At 41.3% G+C, this 20,277-nt stretch overlaps 1 protein-coding gene across 5 annotated transcripts in view; it reads right to left on the reverse strand.

Annotated features, from left to right (window-relative positions):
• The window catches only part of Ttbk2 (tau tubulin kinase 2), a 116,139-nt gene that overhangs the window by 78,736 nt on the left and 17,126 nt on the right, over positions 1-20,277 (reverse strand). For 3 of the 5 annotated variants that reach the window (XM_037205149.1, XM_028878673.2, XM_037205150.1), the window contains exons 2-4: positions 13,804-13,877; positions 11,447-11,582; positions 2,920-3,067 (exon numbers count right to left, since the gene is read on the reverse strand). In XM_037205149.1, coding sequence (XP_037061044.1) covers positions 2,920-3,067; positions 11,447-11,582; positions 13,804-13,877 — 358 coding nt within the window. Of the gene's footprint in view, positions 1-2,919; positions 3,068-11,446; positions 11,583-13,803; positions 13,878-20,277 lie in introns of those variants that run through there. The other 2 variants (XM_028878674.2, XM_028878675.2) reach the window with 2 other exon arrangements.

The following is a 20,277-nucleotide window of genomic DNA, read 5'->3' on the forward strand; positions in this document are numbered from 1 at the left end:
TCTCTCTCTCCCTCTCCTCTCCCTCCCCTCCCCTCTCCTCTCCTCTCCTCTCTCTCAAACATACACACACACACACACCAAATATATATATATGTAAATGTTAAGGAATTTAAATGGAGGAACCTCTCCTGTTTTGAGGGGATAAAGATGCTCCCCCAAACTATGATTATTAAATAAAAGTCCCAGTGCCAGGGATGAGCTACCTCCTGACAAGTTGCTGGTCAAAAAGGCTCCTAAAACCCCCAAAGCAGTACAAGTTATTGCCACTACTGGTAGCTGCCCAGTAGAACTAGATGGCAAGCCCTTATTGTTGAAGACGTCATTAGCTTTGGACACAAGATATAGGGCATCAAGCCTGCACTGGGCTGGAAAGCTTCCTCCCTGCTAGCTAGCCTTCACAGTCCCAGAAGGAGTTAGGCAGGCTGCTAGGAGAGTTGCCATTGACAGTCTTACCCAGATATGGCCCCCATGTGCAATAACACCGACTGGCCAGGCAGGCTGAGACCAGTGATGGAACAGTGGCAAGTTTGTTATAAGGATTCCTTTTTATAATTATTTTCTTAAGAACTGTGTTATATAACAAAACTTTAGATTGGATTGAATGCCTACGCCACAGGAAGGAATTCACATCTGGTACTATAAACTAGGTCCCAGCCTGTGGCTATTGAGGTCATAAGCCTTAGTTGGGAAGCTACTCTTGTTGTTTTGCTAAACGGTGTGCTAGTCAAGTTACCCTCTGAGCAGCTGCGTTTGCTCCTACAGATTAGGGCTGCTGTCAGCTCTAGCCAGAGAAACTTCTTTGTTTTGCCATGGTCAGCCAGGTATAGCAGCATTCATCTGTGATCCCATCACTTAGGAGACAGGAAACAGGAGGATCAGAAGTTCTAGGCTATCCTTGGCTACAATAGGTAAGGTCAGCCTGAGATACAGGAGACTAACTAATCTCCTAAGAGGCTAGCCTCTACTTGTCTAATACACTGGAGTCACTCCCTGCCACCAGCAAAGTAAGAACAGCATAGCATCACAAAAGTCTCCAAAGGTCAGGATGCTGAGCATTCTCAACAAAGAAGTTGTGAGGCCGGAACTGTGCAGGAGGCTTATGTTAGGGAGCCAAAAGAAGAGGGTCAGGACAACCTCACTGGGATACAGACCAGAAGATTAAAAACCTATCCATCTGTGGAAAGTAAGGTGTTCTGAGGAATAAGGTTCATTTGGTATAAGCAGACAAGAAAAACATTTAGACAGTAACTTTTATTTATTTATTTATTTATTTATTTATTTATTTATTTATTTATTTATTTATTTGGTTTTTTGAGACAGGGTTTCTCTGTGTAGCTTTGTGCCTTTCCTAGAACTCACTTGGTAGCCAAGGCTGGCCTCGAACTCACAGAGATCCACCTGGCTCTGCCTCCTGAGTGCTGTGACTAAAGGCGTGCGCCACCACCGCCTGGCTAGACAGTAACTTTTAAATGATAAACTGAACTGGGTGGTGATGGAGCACGCCTTTAATCCCAGCACTCGGGAGGCAGAGCCAGGCGTATCTCTGTGAGTTCAAGGCTAGCCTGGTCTACAGAGCGATATCCAGGACAGGCACCAAAACTACACAGAGAAACCCTGTCTCAAAAAAAAAAAAAAAAAAAAAAAAAAGATAAACTGAAAAGAGCACAAATGTCCATCAGTTTCTCATAAAACAAACTCCAGCAACAGTTTTCCCCATAAAAAGTATTAAACTTATCTTTAAGCCCTATCTTTAAGTTAGGATCACATGGAATCCTAAGTAAATCAAGGCCACAGTAGCCAGAAGTCCTGAAAGAGCTGTAGCAGTATCCCCTGTCTTACAGGACACCGGCCTGGGGCCAAGGAGATGGAGACTGGTGAAGTGGCACTGACCAGGCTGAGCTCTGCTGATCACCTATGCCCCACGGGCTCAGCCAGTATTAGAGAAGATCACCCAGACTGTGCAGCCCTGGAGGAGGCAATCCCAGCAGCACTTATCTGTGGCTTCCACACTGAGTTGAGAAAAACCAGGGGAGAAAAGGGGGAGGGGACAACGACGAAAGAGCCATCCTTTTCTCTGTTTTTCCTTTTCTGATTCTTTGTTGTTTAGCAGGGGCAATGGGGGCTGAGTGGTCTACTATCTTCCTGATGTACTGTGCCATGGGAAAACTAAATCTGAGCTAAAATCAACTTTGAAAATTTATAATTTTATTTAGCATTACATTACAATCCAATTAAACAACTGGTAGAGGAATTTGGACAACCGGAAATCTTAGAACAAAGAACAATGGTCATCAACCTTATGTATCTTTAATATCAGTAATACCAGTGTACCATATTAAACAGGGATGACGAGACACTATCAACACATTCAGGGTTTTGCATGACTATCAGACTGGCATCAGAAAAAAATGATTTGTCATTGTAGTAAAAGTATACGTACTTGAGTAGTAGTAAGATGAACTTCAAAAATGATGAGCTAAGCTCTGAAAGTTAGTGGGAACACAGAAAGCCTTACTTATCATTTTTAACCCATCCTGCAGTATGAGCTGAAGATAGCTTCCATGATGTGATTCAAGAATGTTTAACATACAAAGGCAAGTGAAGAAATGTCTCAGAGGTTTTTATGATTGGCTCAAAGGAATATTCAAATGTTACCATAGTGGATTTAGGACAACACTTTCTAAAGCAGTAGTAGGTGATTCTAATTATCTCTCATCCTTACCGTGAAAAGGAATTCCCGATTTCTCTAGCAATCACATATTTCTATTATATAATAGAGCTTTCAACACAAACATACTCAGCATGTTCATACCTAGCTGACACCAGAGCGGTCCGTTAGCATAGAGACCTGAGCCAGGGAAGATTAAAGCAATGATCAACTACCAGATAAACTTCACCTCCGTCACTGGAGCAGCTTACCTTGGAGTTTCTTCAACACAGCGACCTCCATCTTCAGAACCTGCTTTGGCTGCTGAGCCGACTCCACCTTCAGTGCCACGTTTTCCCTGGTGAGCATGTCCAAGGCATCGTAAATTTCTCCAAAGCCCCCACCCCCAATCTTTCTTAACTGCACAGAAAACAAAACAAGAACACACTCAAAATTATTCCAAGATTCTAACTGGAAGCCAATTCACCTTTTACACTTAGAAAACATATAATTTTACTATTCCTACTTTATGATAAATGATTTCAATATTGTTAAATCATTTATACAGCAAGAAGAAAACAAATGCGGGAGATGATATCAACACCATTTTCTACAGATTTGTCTACAGAAAGGAATGAAATTATTTCAGTTATAAACAATTATTAAAGGTCTATAGCAAGCCTCAAAATTGTCATTAAAAACACAGTATCTGAAAGGAATGATTCCTACAAATACCCTTCAATAGCGAGATTAGTTTTAATCTAATTTCATTTGCAGACTTTTTAATCAATGAAATCTTTTTGCCATTTAAAATCTTCTATAGAACCAAGCTTGTCTATGGGTAAAGAGGGAGGCTGACGAATGGGATAAGCAGCCAGCATCTACACTTCACTCTCCTCTCTGAGGCAGGACTAGTAGGATCTACACAGCAAGTGAAGAAGGGTTCCACACTATCTCAGAGATCAAACACTGCTACACATCTATACTTCAAATAATACGCTTTCATCAAACACCTTAAATGCTAACTTAATTGGAGAACATCAGAATATTTGAGAATCATAAACAGGTTCTAAAATCTTGTCACAATTAGACCTGTAAGGGGCTCTGAAAATCTGGGGTGGGTGATATACTTTACACAAGATGCAGCAGGAAACCAGTTTTCCACTTCCTGAAGCCATGTCGTTTTATAATATAAGCAAACATTTAGAATGTAATGTGAGGTAATGAAGGGAGTTATTACTAAAAGCATGAGGCCCAAAATCCTAAACCTTCCAAGAGGCCCACGCTCTTGTCCCGTCCTACTTACTTCTCCACAGTGGTGACTGTATCTATGTTCTGTTCCTCCTTCCTTTTCTTCCTGTGATGCAGGGGATCACATGCAGCCTTGTGCACTACACAACTCAACTACATGCCCAGACCTTTAGGCCAATTTCTCATCTGAATTTCTATGAGAATTATTTGTTTACTTTTTCCATTAGTAATTTTATCAGGCCATACCTTGTCTTATCACTGACTTTTAAGTCATGTTGAGTAACTTTTTGTTGTTTTGGAAACAAGGTCTCTATTATGTAGCCCTGGCTGTTCTGGAACTCACTATGTAGACCAGGCTGGCCAAAAAGGTATCTCACACCATGCTGGGAGGTTTTTTGTTTTCTTAAACTGGGGTTTCATCCAGGCTGGCCTCAAACAGTGACCTTGAACTCTTGATGTTCCTGCCTGCACCTCTAAGTGCTGGATTACAGGAGTGCACACCACATCCAGCTTCATGCTGCTAACTCCCCACCGCTGATGTCCTGACTCACCACAGAAGGAGGTGTCTTCAAAGAGAGGTCACAACCTATTTCTTTTTTTCCCTTGTGGTTTCCAGAGCCTTTATTTTTTTATTTAATATTTTTATTTTATAAGTAACTTAATTTCACATATCAGCCACAGATCCCCCCCCATCCTCCCTCCTCCTATCCCCCACCCCTCCCCCTAATCCATCCCCCATTCCCACCTCCTCTAAGGCAAGGTCTCCCCTGGGGAGTCAGCCATTTCTTTATGTAGAACTTAAATTCCTAACTATAAATTACATCTTAATTATGATGTTTATTTTGCATGTTTAAACCATAGTCATTTTAAATTTGTTTGGTGATGGGAAGGAACTATGGGGTGAGCTAGACAGTGAAGGGTGCTGCTCTTTGTAGGGCTCTGGCTGGTACTTGTGATTCTTTATATGTTGTCCACTAAATAAAATCTAATGCAAGTTTAAAAACTAAAAGCCTTTATTCCCAGCACTCCAGAGGCAGAGGCAGAGGCAGGCAGATTTCTGTGAGTTAGAGGCCTGCCTGGTCTATAGATCAAGTTCCAGGACAGCCAAGGCTACACAGAGAAACCCTGTCTCAAAAAACCAAAAAGGAAGCTGCTCTCAAAGTGGAAGCTAGGAGGATACCTAAGCCCAGGTATTCAGGACAAACTGGTCAAAATAAGACTCTGCTTCAAAGCAAACAAACAAAAAATCATAATAAGTACTAATGGTGTGTCTTTATTATTTTGATTGATGGCTTATTATTTGATGACACAAAAGAACTTCAAATAAATGTCAGAATTTTTTTTAAAAAAAAATCTATCTTGGATCCTTAGTCTACTCCTATTAATGTCATTTGAACAACAGTAGAACAGTAATTTGTTTAACCTTTACAAAGCCCTACAATATCTTCATTAGTTCTGAGGTAAAAACAACCTCACCAGTAACAGAGTACTCTGAGGGCACATTCATTAATGATATCTACTACATTATCTCTCATCCTCCTCTTCTTTAATGTTAGGTACAGAAGACTTTTCATATTGAGCAAGGAATGTGGCCTTGACACTTCCCTGTGAAGAGGCAGGGTCTGGAGGTGTAATTCAGTGGTAGAGGACTGCTTGTCTAGAACATATATACAAAGCACTGGGTTCTATCTTCAGTACTGGCAAAATTTAAAAATAAAATTAAAGATATAAGGTCTGTTTTCCGAACTCCTTAAATGTGAGTAGCTCTTATGACTGATTAGTCAATACAATAGAACATTGACACTATGTCTGCTCTGAAGAGAGACCTTAAGCAGCCTGGTAGATTCTATTTCCTGTCTCTTAAAAAAGCAAACCAGGTCTAGAAAGTGTGGTTACCTTCAGAAGTCACAGGGACAGGAGATTCCAAAGAAAATGAACTACCCCATGGGAGAATGAGAGCGCTAACAAGCCCCAGGCATCAGGTCAGAGAGTAAAGAAGCCATGCAGAAACAGATTCTCTAACACAACCAATTCTGCCAGAACTAATGGCCAAGCCACCCAAGTAAACTTGTCCCTAATTTCTGTGTGTGTGTGTGTGTGTGCGCGCGCGCACTCATGCAGGTGGAAATGTGTACAGGTAAACATGCCACCCCCTGTGCTTTTTGAGACAGGGTCTCTCACTGGGATGGGTCTCCCCGATAAGGTTAGGCTGCTGGCCAGTGATCACCAGAAAACCTCCTGTCTCTGCCTCTCACACACCACCCTATCCAGCAGGAAACAAATGCTTTAACAGCTGTGCTATCTTTCCAGCTCAGTTTTTCTGTGTTGCTAAAGATCACTTAGGGTCCTCTGGCTTGTGTGGTGAGCACTTTACTGAAGGAGCTTTCTCTCCAGCCCTCACCCCTAATTACTAACCTATAGAACTGCAGACAAAATAAGATGATTATCTTATGACTGTTTTAATATAGTTTGTTATATAACCATAAATGATTAAAACACCAGCCTTTTGTGTGTGGGAGCAGGGGGGGGGGGTTGTATGTATGTATAGATGTATGCACAAAAGATGCCATCCTTAACAATTACGGAATTCCAGAACTCAAGATCTCTGAGTTTGAAGACAGCCTGGTCTACAGAGCAAGTTCCAGGACAGTCAGGGCTACACAGTAAAATCCTGTCTCAAAAGACAATTAAGAATTCTTACAAAAATGCCATCCTCCTCCCAAATGTGGGGAACAAGTTCCATAAATATAGTGGCAGTAATTGTCAGGACAAGGGAACCATACAGGGCAGATCTTGTGTACCATTCCTCACCACTTTTTTTTCTTCCTGTTTTCAACCCAGAATCTTACAAATGCTAAGTAAGCACTCTACCACCGAACTACATTTCTTTCTTTAAAAAATTTATTTTGTGTGTATGTGTGCATGCAGAAGCCATGAAACATGGAGGTCAGAGGGCAATCTGGAGGAGTCGTCTCTGTTCTGTTCTGTCTTTTTTCTCTCCTTCCACTATCTGAGCACCAGGAATAGAACTTAGGTCATCAGGCTTTATGGCAAGTACCGTACCTACTGAACTCTTTCTCAGGCCCCTGAGTTAAATTTCTAATCATTATGTTTGTTTGTCTTTTAAAGAAAGGGTCTCACTGTGTAGCTCAGACTGATCTGTTTGTCTGTTTTCTGAGACAGGGTCCCTCTACATAGCCCTGGCTGTCCTGGAGCTCCCTATATAGACCAAGCTGGTCTCTAACTCACTGAGATCCACCTGCCTCTGCCTTCCCAATAATGGGTTTAAAGGTGTGCGCCACTACACCTGGCTCAGGCTGGTCTTGAACTCATAATACCCCTTCCCAGGCTCCTGAGTGCTGATACTGCCAGCCTGTGTCACCTCACCAAGCTGTCACCTTATTTGTTTACTGAAGAATAATCAATCCTTATCAGAGCACTTTTTTTGGTTTTTCTCTGTGTAACAGCCCTGGTTGTCCTGGAACTCGCTCTGTTGACCAGGCTGGCCTCGAACTCACAGAGATCCACCTGCTTCTGCCTCCTGAGTGCTGGGATTAGAGGTATGCACCACCATGCCTGACTGTAATAAAAACATTTAAAGTCACTAACAGATTTTTTTCTTCTTAAAGAATTTTGATGCTATTAATAAATTTAGAAAAATGGTAAAACAGGTAGTTAAAACCTGTTAAAATAACAAAACTTTAGTGGACAAAAGACTTAGTAACAATAAAGATATTATTCAAAACAAAAAATAGGTCCTTAAATAAGTAGTCAGAGGATATATTCAAGTTCTAGGACAAGCAAGTCATTCAAAGACTGTGGGGGAAGCCGGGTGGTGGTGGCGCACGCCTTTATTCCCAGCACTCAGGAGGCAGAGGCAGGCGGATCTCTGTAAATTCGAGGCCAGCCTGGGCTACAGAGCGAGATCCAGGAAAGGCACAAAGCTACACAGAGAAACCCTGTCTCAAAAAACAAAAACAAACAACAACAAAAAAAAAGACTGTGGGGGAAGAGGCAGCAGTGTCTCAGTGAAAGAGGGCTTGCGTGGCCAGTGAGAGGCCTTGGGTTCCATGCCCGGCACTGGAGGACTGCTCGCAAACTGCTGCACACCTCTAACTGCAGTATTCGGACGGCTGCAGCAGAGACAGCAGGGGTCAGTGGAAAGCCAGGGGGCTACACAATGAGATCTTATTTCTTTCTTTCTTTTTTTCCCCTGAGGATTGAACCCAGGGCCTTGCGATTGCTAGGCAAGTGCTCTACCACTAAGCTAAATCCCCAACCCCGAGATCTTATTTCAAAAAGCGAACATTGACATAAAACAAAACAAAATTCAAGGCCTATTAGAACCTGAGGTGGTTTGAATGAGAATGGCCCCCATAGGCTTATATATTTAAATACTTGATTTCTAGTTGGTGGAAATGTTTGGGAAGAATTAGGAGGTGTGGCCTTGTTGGAAGAGGTGTGCCACAGGGGCAGGTTTCAAGGCTTCAAAAGGATCCCATCATTTCCAGTGTGTGCTCTTTGCCTCCTGCTTGTAAGCCATGAGCTCTCAGCTTTTGGAATGGTAATATATATTCTGTGTCACTGTATGTTCGAAGTATATAATTTGCTTTTTGATTTTATAAGATGTTATAATTAAGAGATTGCCTTGAGTCTCAAAAGAGACTTGGACTTCAGATTTTAAAATGGTATTGAGACTATGACAACTTTTGAAGTTGAACTAAATGTACTTTAGAATAATGATATGGCTACAAGCCTTTGGGGACCAGGGAGTGGGATGTGATGGTCTGAATGAGAATGGCCCCCATAGGCTCCCAGGTTTGAACATCTGGTCCCTAGTTGGTGGAAGTGTTTGTTGAAGGAGCTATGTCCCTAGGGGTGGGCTCTGAGGTTTCAAGAGACTCCTTCCATTCCCAGTGTGCTTCTCTGCCTCCTGCTTCTGTATCATACCAAGATGTGAGCTCTCAGGTATTCTGATTTGTCATCCTGATCCTAATCCTCTAAAACTGTAGGCTTCATTAAATGCCTTCTTTTATGAGTTGCCTTGGTCATGGTGTTGTATTTATCATATTAATAGAAAAGTAACTAAGAACCATTTCAAAAGAACTCTGAAGGCTTCTGAATGGGTGTCTGCTGGGGAATGTCTTTCTGTACGCTGTGAATATATGTTGTTCCCATTGGTTAATAAATAAGCTGCTTTGGCCTATGGCAAGGCAGTTTAGAGGCAGGCAGGAAATCCAAGCAGAGATACAGGAAAGAGAAAGGCGGAAGGAGAGAGACGCAACAAGATGTCAGCAGACTGGTAATGGTATGGCCTGGGTTGCGTGGCAAAACATAAATGAATAGGAATGGGTTGAGTTAAGTTATAAGAATTAGCTAGCAAAAAGCCTGAGCCATACAATCTGTAATTAATATTAAGCCTCTGAATAATTATTTTATAAGTGGCTACAGGCCCTCAGGTGGAAGAGATTCATCCAGACCGCAGGGCCAGGTGGGACTGGAGAAACCTCTGGCTACTGGTGTCCCCTTAATCAGATGAAGACAATCTGAAACTCTATAAGGATAATAACTACAATGGATTAAAACACATCAGATGTTTATAGTGTGTCCTTGTATGTTCATACAGACATGTACTATGGTCTATGCATGCCTAGGTGGGCATGTGTTAATCAAAAGACAACTTCCGTCAGTTCTTTTCTTTCACCATGTGGGATCCTGGGATGGAGCTCAGGTCATCAGACTAGGAGGCAAATGCCTTTATTGGCTGACTCATTTTGCTTTATTTGCTTTTAGATGTTTATATTTTATGTGTATGGTGTTTTCCATGCATGAAAATATGTGTGCCGTGTGAGCATCTGATGCCCTCAAAGATCAGAAGATAGCAGACAGCATCAGATCCTCTGGATCTGGAGTTACAGAGAGTTGGGTGTAGCCATGTGGGTGCTGGGAACTGAACCTGAGTCCTCTGCAAGAGCAACAAGAGCTGCTATCCCGAGCCATCTTTCCAGCACCTGCTCCATACTTTTGTGAGACAGTTTCACACTGTAGCCCAGGCTGAGCTGGGACATACCAACAGTCCAGGCTAGCCTCAGACTCATGAATAATTCTCTTGCTTCAGCCTCCTCAGTACTGGGACTACAGGCATAAGATATTATTTTGGGCTAAATTCATAATTTTTCTTCTCTTTTTCTACCATTCTCCCTCTCCCTCTCTCCCCTCTCTCTCCCCCCCCCCCCCTCTCCTCTCTCTCCTCCTCCCTCTCTCCTCCTCTCTCTCCTCCTCTCCTCTCTCTCTCTCTCTCTCTCCCCCTCCCTCTCCTCCCTCCCTCCCTCTCCCTGTCTCTTCTGTCCCCTACCCCTTTCCTCTACCCTCCCCTTACAAAGGGTGCCTAGCACAGCCTGGCCTCTAACTCTATGAATCTGACCTTGCCACACTAAATTATGTGGTACTGGGATCTAATCCAGGGCCTCACTGCTAGGTAAGCATTCCACCAACTACACTGCCCCCGAAGCCCTCACACCTCAGTGTCACACACTAAAAGGAAAAACCTCAGGGGGTCACTTGAAGGATGCTAGGAAATGAAGGGAAAAAATAATCATTTACTTTGCTTTCTTAATTAAACTCTATCTCCAAATAATCAAATACTGAACGATATAAGTCTTTAGAGATATACTTGTTAATAAATGAAAGAATAAATGAATATGACCAATCTGTAATCTCTAATGAATTAAGAGACCTAGGCAATGCTCACCAATATCTACTTATATCATAAAAAGATATATAATAACACATTATAGGCCTATTAGTGAAAGTTCACAAAAGCATTCATTAAAAAAAAAATTCTAAGGGTATGGCTCTAGAATACACAAAGCCTTGGTTCAATTGCTAGTATCATAAAACAAAAGCAAAAACTTCTGTAAGTGATTACTTTTTAAAAATAAGTCCTTATCCTTTACAGACACATACTGATGTAAGAACTATTCAAAATATTCCAGAAGGAGAAACAAGGTTAAACATCCTAACCAGAAACCATAGACTGAGTCTAAGTATGCTGTGATTTATCACATCTGTCTATTTTATGTACACTTACAAGTTTTCTTTTTTCCTTCTTTCTTTCTTTTTTTTAAAGACAGGGTTTCTCTGGGTAGTCCTGGCTGCCCTGGAACTCACAGAGATCCACCTGGCTGAATTAAAGGTGTGACCACCACCATCCACCAGAGGTGTTCTTAGTGTTGTCCATGAGAAAAGAACAGGACTTCACTGTACTTTCACATTCTTTATAATCTGTTCTTTCCTCAACACTTATTTATGATATTAGCTACAGGAGGTCAGGAGAACTTAGAACTTATGAAGCAAGCCTAAGAATTAGAGCATAAATACAACTTAATCATAGGAATAAAAGTCAAAACACCTGCATTAGGCAAATAAGAAACGTAGGTATTAGTCCTTTAAAAACGCTACTTTTATCAGAATACCAAAACTTATTACCGTCCAGTCCCCTGTCCCCGCGCCCACCACCTCCTTCCTGTCTCCATTCTATACACTCACCACTTTCCATCTTTCTTTGACCAAGATTCCAACACTGAGGATGTCTGGCTGCTCTCCTCCCCCACTCATTGCAAAACACTGATGTGGTAAAACAGCTACACCGGCATCTAGCTCCCAAGGGTGGTTTCCATTTACTCTAAAACAAAAGAAAAAGGCAGCAGCAGAGCAAGTTAACAAATAACAGTCTAGCCTCGAGAAGCTTGTTGATTAATTAATATAGACATTAATTGCTTCCTCAGAAGGGTAGGGGACCCCCTACAACTACATTCGAAAAACTGAGTAACATACATGATCTTGAACTTGACTGGTCTTGAACTCACTCTGTAACCCAAGATGGCTTTGAACTTGTGGTTCTCCTGCTCAGCCTCCCAATTAACTGTATCACAGGCATGCCCTACCAGACCTGGCAATGGCTTACAGTTTAATAGGTTTAGAATATAATTTAATATCATCAAAGCCAATAACATTTAATATTTTATTACATTCATTTATTTATTTACATCACATGCGTGTGTGTGTGTGTGTGTGTGTGTGTGTGTGTTGTGTGTGTGTTGGTACATGCTCAAGTGGAAGTCAGAGGATAACCTGCAAGAGTGAGTTCTATTCTTTTACCATGTGGGTTCTAGTGACTGAACTCAAGTCGTCAGGATGGCAGCTAGCACCTTTACCTGCTAAGAAATCTCACCTAAATCTTATAAGATGCACTTCAAATGCACAGGGATTCTTTATGTAGGCAGAAAAAGGCTGTGACAAAACGCTATATGATAATGTTTTTTAAAAGAAGAAAAACAGTAAAAGAATAATATACCCATAGAAAATAAAAAGCATACAGCCTAATGAAGATGGAACTATAACTTACTCCATGAATAAAAGAGAAAAGTATCAGAGTAATGTTAACATGTTGCATGTGTGGAAGCCAGAAAACAACCTTGAATGTCATCCTCAGTGTATTGGCTAGTTTTATGTCAACCTGACATAAGCCAGAGTCATCAAAGAGAAGGGAGACTCAATTGAGAAAATGCCTCCATAAGACCCAGCTGTGGGGCAAGCCTGTAAGGCATTTTCCTGATCAATGATTGAGGGGGAGGGCCCAGCCCATGGTGGGTGCTGCCATCCCTTGGCTGGTGGTCTGGGTTCTATAAGAAAGCAGGCTGTGCAAGCCATGAGGCACAAGAGGTAAGCACCATCCTCCGTGTGCTCTGCACCAGCTCCTAGCTCTAGATTCCTGCCCTGTGTGAGTTGCTGCCTGATTTCCTTTGATAATGAATTGTGATGTGGGAGCATAAGCTGAATAAACGCTCTCCTCCCCACATTGCTTTGAGCATGGTGTTTCATCACAGCAACAGTGACCCTAACTAAGACACTCAGGAACATCACTTTGAGACAGAGTTTTTCACCGGCCTGGAGCTCACTGACTAGGCTAGACTGGCTGGCCAGCAAGCCCAGGCAAGGCATCCTTGTTTCTGCCTCCCCAGCACCGGGTTACGAGGAAAGAACCGCCACGCCCAGCAGTTCTACGTGGGTTCTGGATATAAACAAGGGTCCTGTGCTTGGGAGACAAGCGCGTTACCAACTGAACTGTCCTCCCAATTCAAATACTGCTAACAGAAAAAGGCAAGGTGAGGAAATGGGTTTATGGTATGCTGCCTTTTATGTAAAAGAGAGGTAAATGTTGATTCATTAGACTGCTTTTATTTAAAAGAGAAAAAGAAAAGAAAAGGAAGTTAAGTCAAAAAGCAATAAAATGATTCTTCATAACAGTAGGCAAATTTTCAGTAAAGGGCCGGAAAGCAGACATTTTAGCCTTCACTGGCTATATATTGTCAGAATCACTCAACACTAAGGAAACCAGACAAGGGCCACCCTCAGCTACATATCGAGTTCAAGGCTAACCTTGTCCTTGGCTAAAATCTGTCCAGACTCTGAAAGACAATTTTTCTCATATTTGGTTTGATTTTTTTAAAAATTTGTTTAGTGCACCCAAGTAGCAGCTAATAATTATCTGTAATTCCACCTCCAGGGGATCTGATGCCCTCTTCTGGCCTCAAAAACAGAAAGTAAAAAAAACTTGAAGGCCTGACCTTTGGGCCAGCAAGATGGATCTGTAGTGACAGCCAGGCCTAATGATTTGAGTTCAATACCCAGGCCTCATGTAGTGGAAGGAGAAAACTGACTCCTAAGTTGTCCTCTGACGATCACACATGGGCAGTGGCACACGCATACACACACACACACACACACACACACACACACACACACACTCACTCACTCACTCACAAATAAATGTAACTTTAAAAAATTTAACATCAATTTCTAGCCATCCCCTCTCAGGATTCCTAAGCATAAGCAATACCAACCTAGTTCCTACTTCTCTTCTTAGCCAAGAGTGAGTTTCTTTCAATAGGCACTTGATCTTACTGGTTTTACAATTCTGAGAAGGGGGAAAAAAGATTCAGTTTGAGGTAAAAAGTTAATTAGCAACATACTTAACAATATTGAACTGTTTACTTCAAAATGTTTAAGAAAGCAAACATGTACACTTTAGCACAACAAAAAATAAAGTTTAACTAGGGAGTGATGGTACACACCCATAATCCCTGAATTTGAAAGGTAGAGGCAGACAATCAGAAGGTCAAGGCCATCCACACCTATATAGTGAGTTCGCAGTCAGCCTATATATATATATATATATATATATATATATATATATATATATATATCCCCATAAATTTACACTTTAAATGAGATTATTAGATAATACTATAGAGAAGAATTTTCATTACCTCTAAATTTAAGAGAAGAGCACAAAATAAAATGGTATTGCCAGTGTAGTCCTTCAGAACTCTGAAATTAGTCTAAGAATACACACATGTCCCACTTACAAAAACGTGGAAGATCTAGACTCCCTAAATGATAACCAAACCAAATGAAGAAGCTTATTTGTTTGTTTGCTTTTTGGTTTTTCGAGACAAGGTTTCTCTGTGTAGCCCTGGCTGTCCTGGAACTCACTCTGTAGACCAGGCTGGCCTCGAACTCACAGAGATCTACCTGACTCTACCTCCATGTGCTGGGATTAAAGGTGTGCGCCACCACTGCCTGGCAATGAAGATACTTCTAAAATAACTCTCAATTAACTATCTCCTGCTATTGATCATTTCCCTCCCTTAAGGATTTAGCTGGATCTAGTTTCTTGCCTCTAATTAAAAGAACACAGCAAAAGTGACGAAAGTTATTTCCTCTCTGTCTCTCCATTTGCTTGCCACCGTGAAGCACATGCCCTATACACCCCATGGGAAGGACCACCTGGCAGAGATGAAAGCAGCTTCTGTAAAAAACTAAGGTATCAGTACTAGCAAGGAACTGTCCCATGAGTTTAACAACTCACAAGAAACAGAACCTTCTATCAGTCATGAGAACAACCTGGATCCTTCCCTTGTTTTACCCCATGCTGACGGCAGCCTACCCTGACTACTGCCCATCACCCATCCAGACAATGTTCCCACTTGGATTATACTCAAAGTGCTGACCCACAGACACTGTGAGATAAATGGTTGAAAACACCAATTCTTGAAATGGGCACTGTGGCACACATCCTAAGGCTGAGACAGGAGGATCTTGAAGGCTAACTTGTAGTAGAAAGTCAGATATCTCCAGCAATAGATAACAATACACCAGGCTTCAATTATATGAGGCGATGGTTTCTCAGAGTGCATGAGTACAGGCTCCTTTTCAATCTACATCAGAGATAGCTGAAAAACTATATAGCATGGCTATAAAACCAATGCTGTCAACAACTATATTGGACTCATTTTTTAGTAAGACTAACACCATGAAGACAAGTCAGAGCAATAGCACTATTTTCAAGAGAATTATTGAATGAATTCCTTCCTGGAAATACTCTTTTGTTTGGTTTTTTGAGACAAGGTCTCTCGACATAGCCCTGCTGTCCTGGAACTCATCAAAGGCCTGCCCAACCACCTCCAGCTCTGGCAACAGTCTTAATGACCTAAACTAGAGAGTAAATCTCATGGCAATAAATTCTGACAGCGACGCTTAATCTGGACATGTTGACAAAACAGACCCAAACAGGATCAAAATATGCGAAATTAAGATCAACTTGTAAATGTAAAGGAAGGTGTGGTCTAAAAAAAAGCATTCGAAACATTTGCTAGGTAGCAAATGACTGAGGGAAACAGCAAATTAGTAAGTAAATTCTGACAGTGTCCGTCCTAGACTACAAAGCTCTGTCAGATGAAGGCCATATCACAGTCTTCTCATCTTCTGAATAACCAAATCATGAACCTGCAGTGAATCAATAGGTACTTGGAGCTCAAAGGAAGAGCTGCATGTGATTCTAGTCACACAGGTTTACCTGGTTACCTAAGACTAGATACAAGTAGAACAAAGGAAGAGGCACAAAGGGGAACACAGAAAAACTCTAAGAATATAAACAACCATCAGTCAATCCCAGTTGTCAGGTGGGACAGACAGCTAACAGCTGGAGCTCACTGGCTGGCCAGCCTGGTACACCAATGAGCATCAGGCTCAGTGAGAGACATCATCTCAAAACCTACAGTGGAAACTGGTCAACACACAAGAGTAAGAGATTTAGAGTTTTCAGCACTAAATGGCATGTTCATATCTATCCCTCCCCTCGAGATTCAGGGATCTTCATGAACAAGAGGCAGAAACTGTAGGAGCCAGAGGTGGTGGTGTCTTCAAGGAAACTTTTTCTAGACAAACCAGGACAGATGCACATATGAACTCAGAGATTTTGACAACATGTGCAAGACCTGTGCAAGGTAAAGCCAGACAAAATTCAGCTTGGAGGAGTATATGAAGTCCTTCCAGGCTGAGCAGCTGATGAAATTTGCTGGCCTCTGGGAGAGGGAGTCAGTTTTCTTTAATGGTAGGACCCCTGATATATCAACCACCTCCAGAACAGGCCCCACATCCGAGACCAGTTGGCCAACACAACCTAAACTCTGTGGATTTAAAAGAGAGAAACTGGGAAGGGAGGAGAGAGGAAGAAGGGAGGGAGAGAAAGAAAACATGAAGTTGGGTGAGTAGGTAGGTGGGAGAAATTGGGAGAGGAGGTGAATTCCCAAACAATTAATAAAAACATTATTTAAAAATATTAAGGTAGGAAGCAATATAAGATGATACTCAATGATGGCTTCCACACCCACATACATATACACATACGCATACCTACATGAATGCATGTATACACCCAAACAAATTCAAACATACCACACATACACAAACATACTAAAAAGGAAGAGGAGGAGAAAGGGAGGAGGGAGAGGGAAGAGGGGAGGAGGAGAAAAAGGAGAAACAAAGCATAAATCCAGGTTAGAGCTCCAGCTCAGTGACACATACAGCTCATTTTCCCAGAATATATAAGGCCCTCAGATGGAGCCATAGCACCACAAAAACACAAACTGTATCAAATAAAATGATGAAGAGTGTCATGGTTTGAATGTGAAATGTCACCCACAGATTCATGTCTCTTGGTCCCCAGATGGTGCTATTTTGAGAGGTTGTAGACCCCAAAGGGATTGGAGCCCAGCTCTCCTTGGGCATGGACCTTGAGGTTTGTGGCCTGGTGCAGCTTCTCATCTCTCAGGATGCTGAGATGTAGGAAAGCAGCTGTCCCATAATCCAGGGCCACTAAGCCTCCCCTCCGGGCTTTCTCCACCCTGGTGGACTGTATCCCTTCAAATCATAAACTAAATAAACCTCTTGTTCAATTGCTTCTCATCAGGTGGCCACAGAACAAGAAAATGAACTGACACAGTTTCATCTAAGAAGTGGACATAATATTGCAGTGAATCTACTGTCTCCTAATTCTAGGGATGCTCCTTGAAACAGAGGCTAAGGGCAAACTACCTAGATTGTTGGGTCCATTACTTCTCCATGCCTCATTTTCTTCATCTACTGAAGAAAGGAGTAGGTTGTTTTTCCATTACTGCCTAGACCATTATAGTACCCTTACAGTGTACTCTACAAATTTGCCTTTTAAAAAGCTAACAATGGTATCTAAGTGTTAATAAATGGCATATAGAAAGTGTTTACCTCTCACAGAATTCAACACATTGTGCTCAATAAATATTGCAGTAACATGTAATATGTCATTTTGCAAATTTCTTAACTTATAGGAACAGTCACAGTCACATTCACAAACACAATATTAACAAAACAGTCTCTGTATTGCTTGACTACTAATAAAAAGAACCAATTGGGTTTGCATGAAAGGCCAAAAACTGAAACCTATTACATAACTAGTACTTGTCGAATTCCTATGAAAATGTTTTTATCAGAAGAAAATTGTTGTTTTATACTATGCTTAAAACCTGAATTATAGCAATTACATTATATTTATACTGCATATTATATTGTATATGTTATATTTTTGCTGTAAAAAAATTTGTAGAAAATTTTAGTTGATCAAAAGAAAATAAAGCCAGGTGTGATGGCACACGCCTATAATCCCAGCACTCAAGAGGCAGAGGCAGGTGGATCTCTGTGAGTTACAAACTAGCCAATGCTACTCATTGAGATCCTGTCTAAAAAACCAAACAACAAAAGAAAAACAGAGAGAGAGAATAGAAACAAACCAATGCTATCTACTATGGAAAAAGTATAATTACTTTCCAAGTGTGTTTTCACCTGAAGGAAATTTTGAGTACCCCTTCATAAAATAAAGGACACATTATTTCAGTTGGCATCAAAGATATTTTTTGAAAATGTTTCCTTATGCCGGGCGTTGGTGGCGCACGCCTTTAATCCCAGCACTCGGGAGGCAGAGCCAGGTGGATCTCTGTGAGTTCGAGGCCAGCCTGGGCTACCAAGTGAGCTCCAGGAAAGGCGCAAAGCTACACAGAGAAACCCTGTCTCGAAAAACCAAAAAAAAAAAAAAAAAAAAAAAAAAAGAAAGAAAATGTTTCCTTATATTAGCATATTTTAATTAAACAAAATAACCAGTTTCATTGTGATATTTTCATACATATTTAATGTATTTCTCTCATATTCACCTTTCTCCAAAGATTCCCCCTACTGAAGTCACCTGATTGTAGCTCAGGCTAGCCTTGAACTCACAGTGATCCTCCTTCCTCAGCCTCGTAAGTGTTGGGATTATAGGTATACACCACCATGCCCAGCTCCAAAGACAGACATAACAGTAAAAAGTGTGGGCTTTGTACACTGCTGAGGGTACACTTGAAATACAACTCTTGGTCCAAATGACTGAAGATGTGCTTCTCTGTAACATCCCAATTCCTTTCTTAGGTATGTATGTATCCCAGAAAAACTCTTGGTCACCAGGATAGATATGGAAGTGATCACAGTCATGTTAGCCACAACCTAATGCCCAGCACAGGGAAAATGGATAAATTCTAACATATTCCTATGGTAAACAGTCTTATTAGTTTCCTACTGGTGCCCTAAATGAAGCTGCAAAAATGACCCACATTTGTAATCTTGCAGTTCTGAGTGTCAGAAATCCAGAATTCCACTGTGGAAGCAAGGCTATGTTCCCTCCGGAAGCTCTATGGGAAACTTTTTCCTTTCCATCTTTGAGAGGTGCCTGGACTCTCTGGCTCATGATCTCATTTCATCTTCAAAGCCAGTGATGTAGCAGCACCTTGATAACACAACCTCGTATATTCTCAAACTCTCTCTCTTCCTCCCCCTTCTCCCTCCCTCCCTCTTGTTTTTCTCTGACAAAATATACATGCTTTCCATTTATAAGGGCCTTATGATTACATGGACTCACCAGAATAGCCAAGGCCAATCCTCCTTTGCCAAAGGCTTTAAAGGTTTAAATTTAATCACACCCGCAAAATCCCTTCTGTCACCCAAGGTAACTTATTTATAGGATTCATGGATCAGAATGTGAATATCTTGGGGAGTGGCATTATTTTATATGCCACAAAGACTAAACTAAAATATAAATTAAAGAAAAACAACACTACATACTGAACAATGTGAGTCTCATAAATGATTGAAAACAAGACAAAAATTTCACAAGTCCTTTAATATAAAGCCCAAGAAGAGGCTTGAGAGATGGCTCAGCGGTTAAGAGCACTGGCTGTTCTTCCAGAGGTCCTGAGTTCAATTCCCAGCAACCATCTGTAATGAGATCTGGCGCCCTCTTCTGGCCTGCATGCATACATGCAGACAGAGCACTATATACACAATAAAAAAAAAAAGCTCAGCCGGGCGGTGGTGGCGCACGCCTTTAATCCCAGCACTCGGGAGGCAGAGCCAGGCGGATCTCTGTGAGTTCGAGGCCAGCCTGGGCTACCAAGTGAGCTCCAGGAAAGGCGCAAAGCTACGCAGAGAAACCCTGTCTCGAAAAACCAAAAAAAAAAAAAAAAAAAAAAAGCTCAAGAAGAAATAAACCTAACTTATGTTAAAGAAGTCACAAATATAGGTAGGAAGTTTAAAAGGAAAGTAAAGACATGGTTATCATAAAAACTGGACACCTTTGGAGTAAAGAAGATGTATGAGATCAGGAACAGGCTTCTGAAATGCAACATTCTTTTTAAACACTTAGGTGTGCAATTATCTTAAAACTATATATATTTATACATGTGCTTTTTATGTTCTATAATTAATAGCTCATAAAAAGAATAACAATAAATAAAAGTTATGTAAGCCAGAGGCAAAGGCAACCAAAGCCAGACAAGAATGGGTTAGAGTAACCATCGATGCAAAATAAAATAAGTGGGTTAATTTGTTATAAAAGCTAGTGAGACAAGCCTAAGCTAAGGCCTCAAGTTCCTGTATTGACATCCTTCCATGATGGACTGTGATGTGGAAATATA

Source organism: Peromyscus leucopus, chromosome 4, assembly GCF_004664715.2.
Source record: "Peromyscus leucopus breed LL Stock chromosome 4, UCI_PerLeu_2.1, whole genome shotgun sequence".
NCBI lineage: Eukaryota > Metazoa > Chordata > Mammalia > Rodentia > Cricetidae > Peromyscus > Peromyscus leucopus.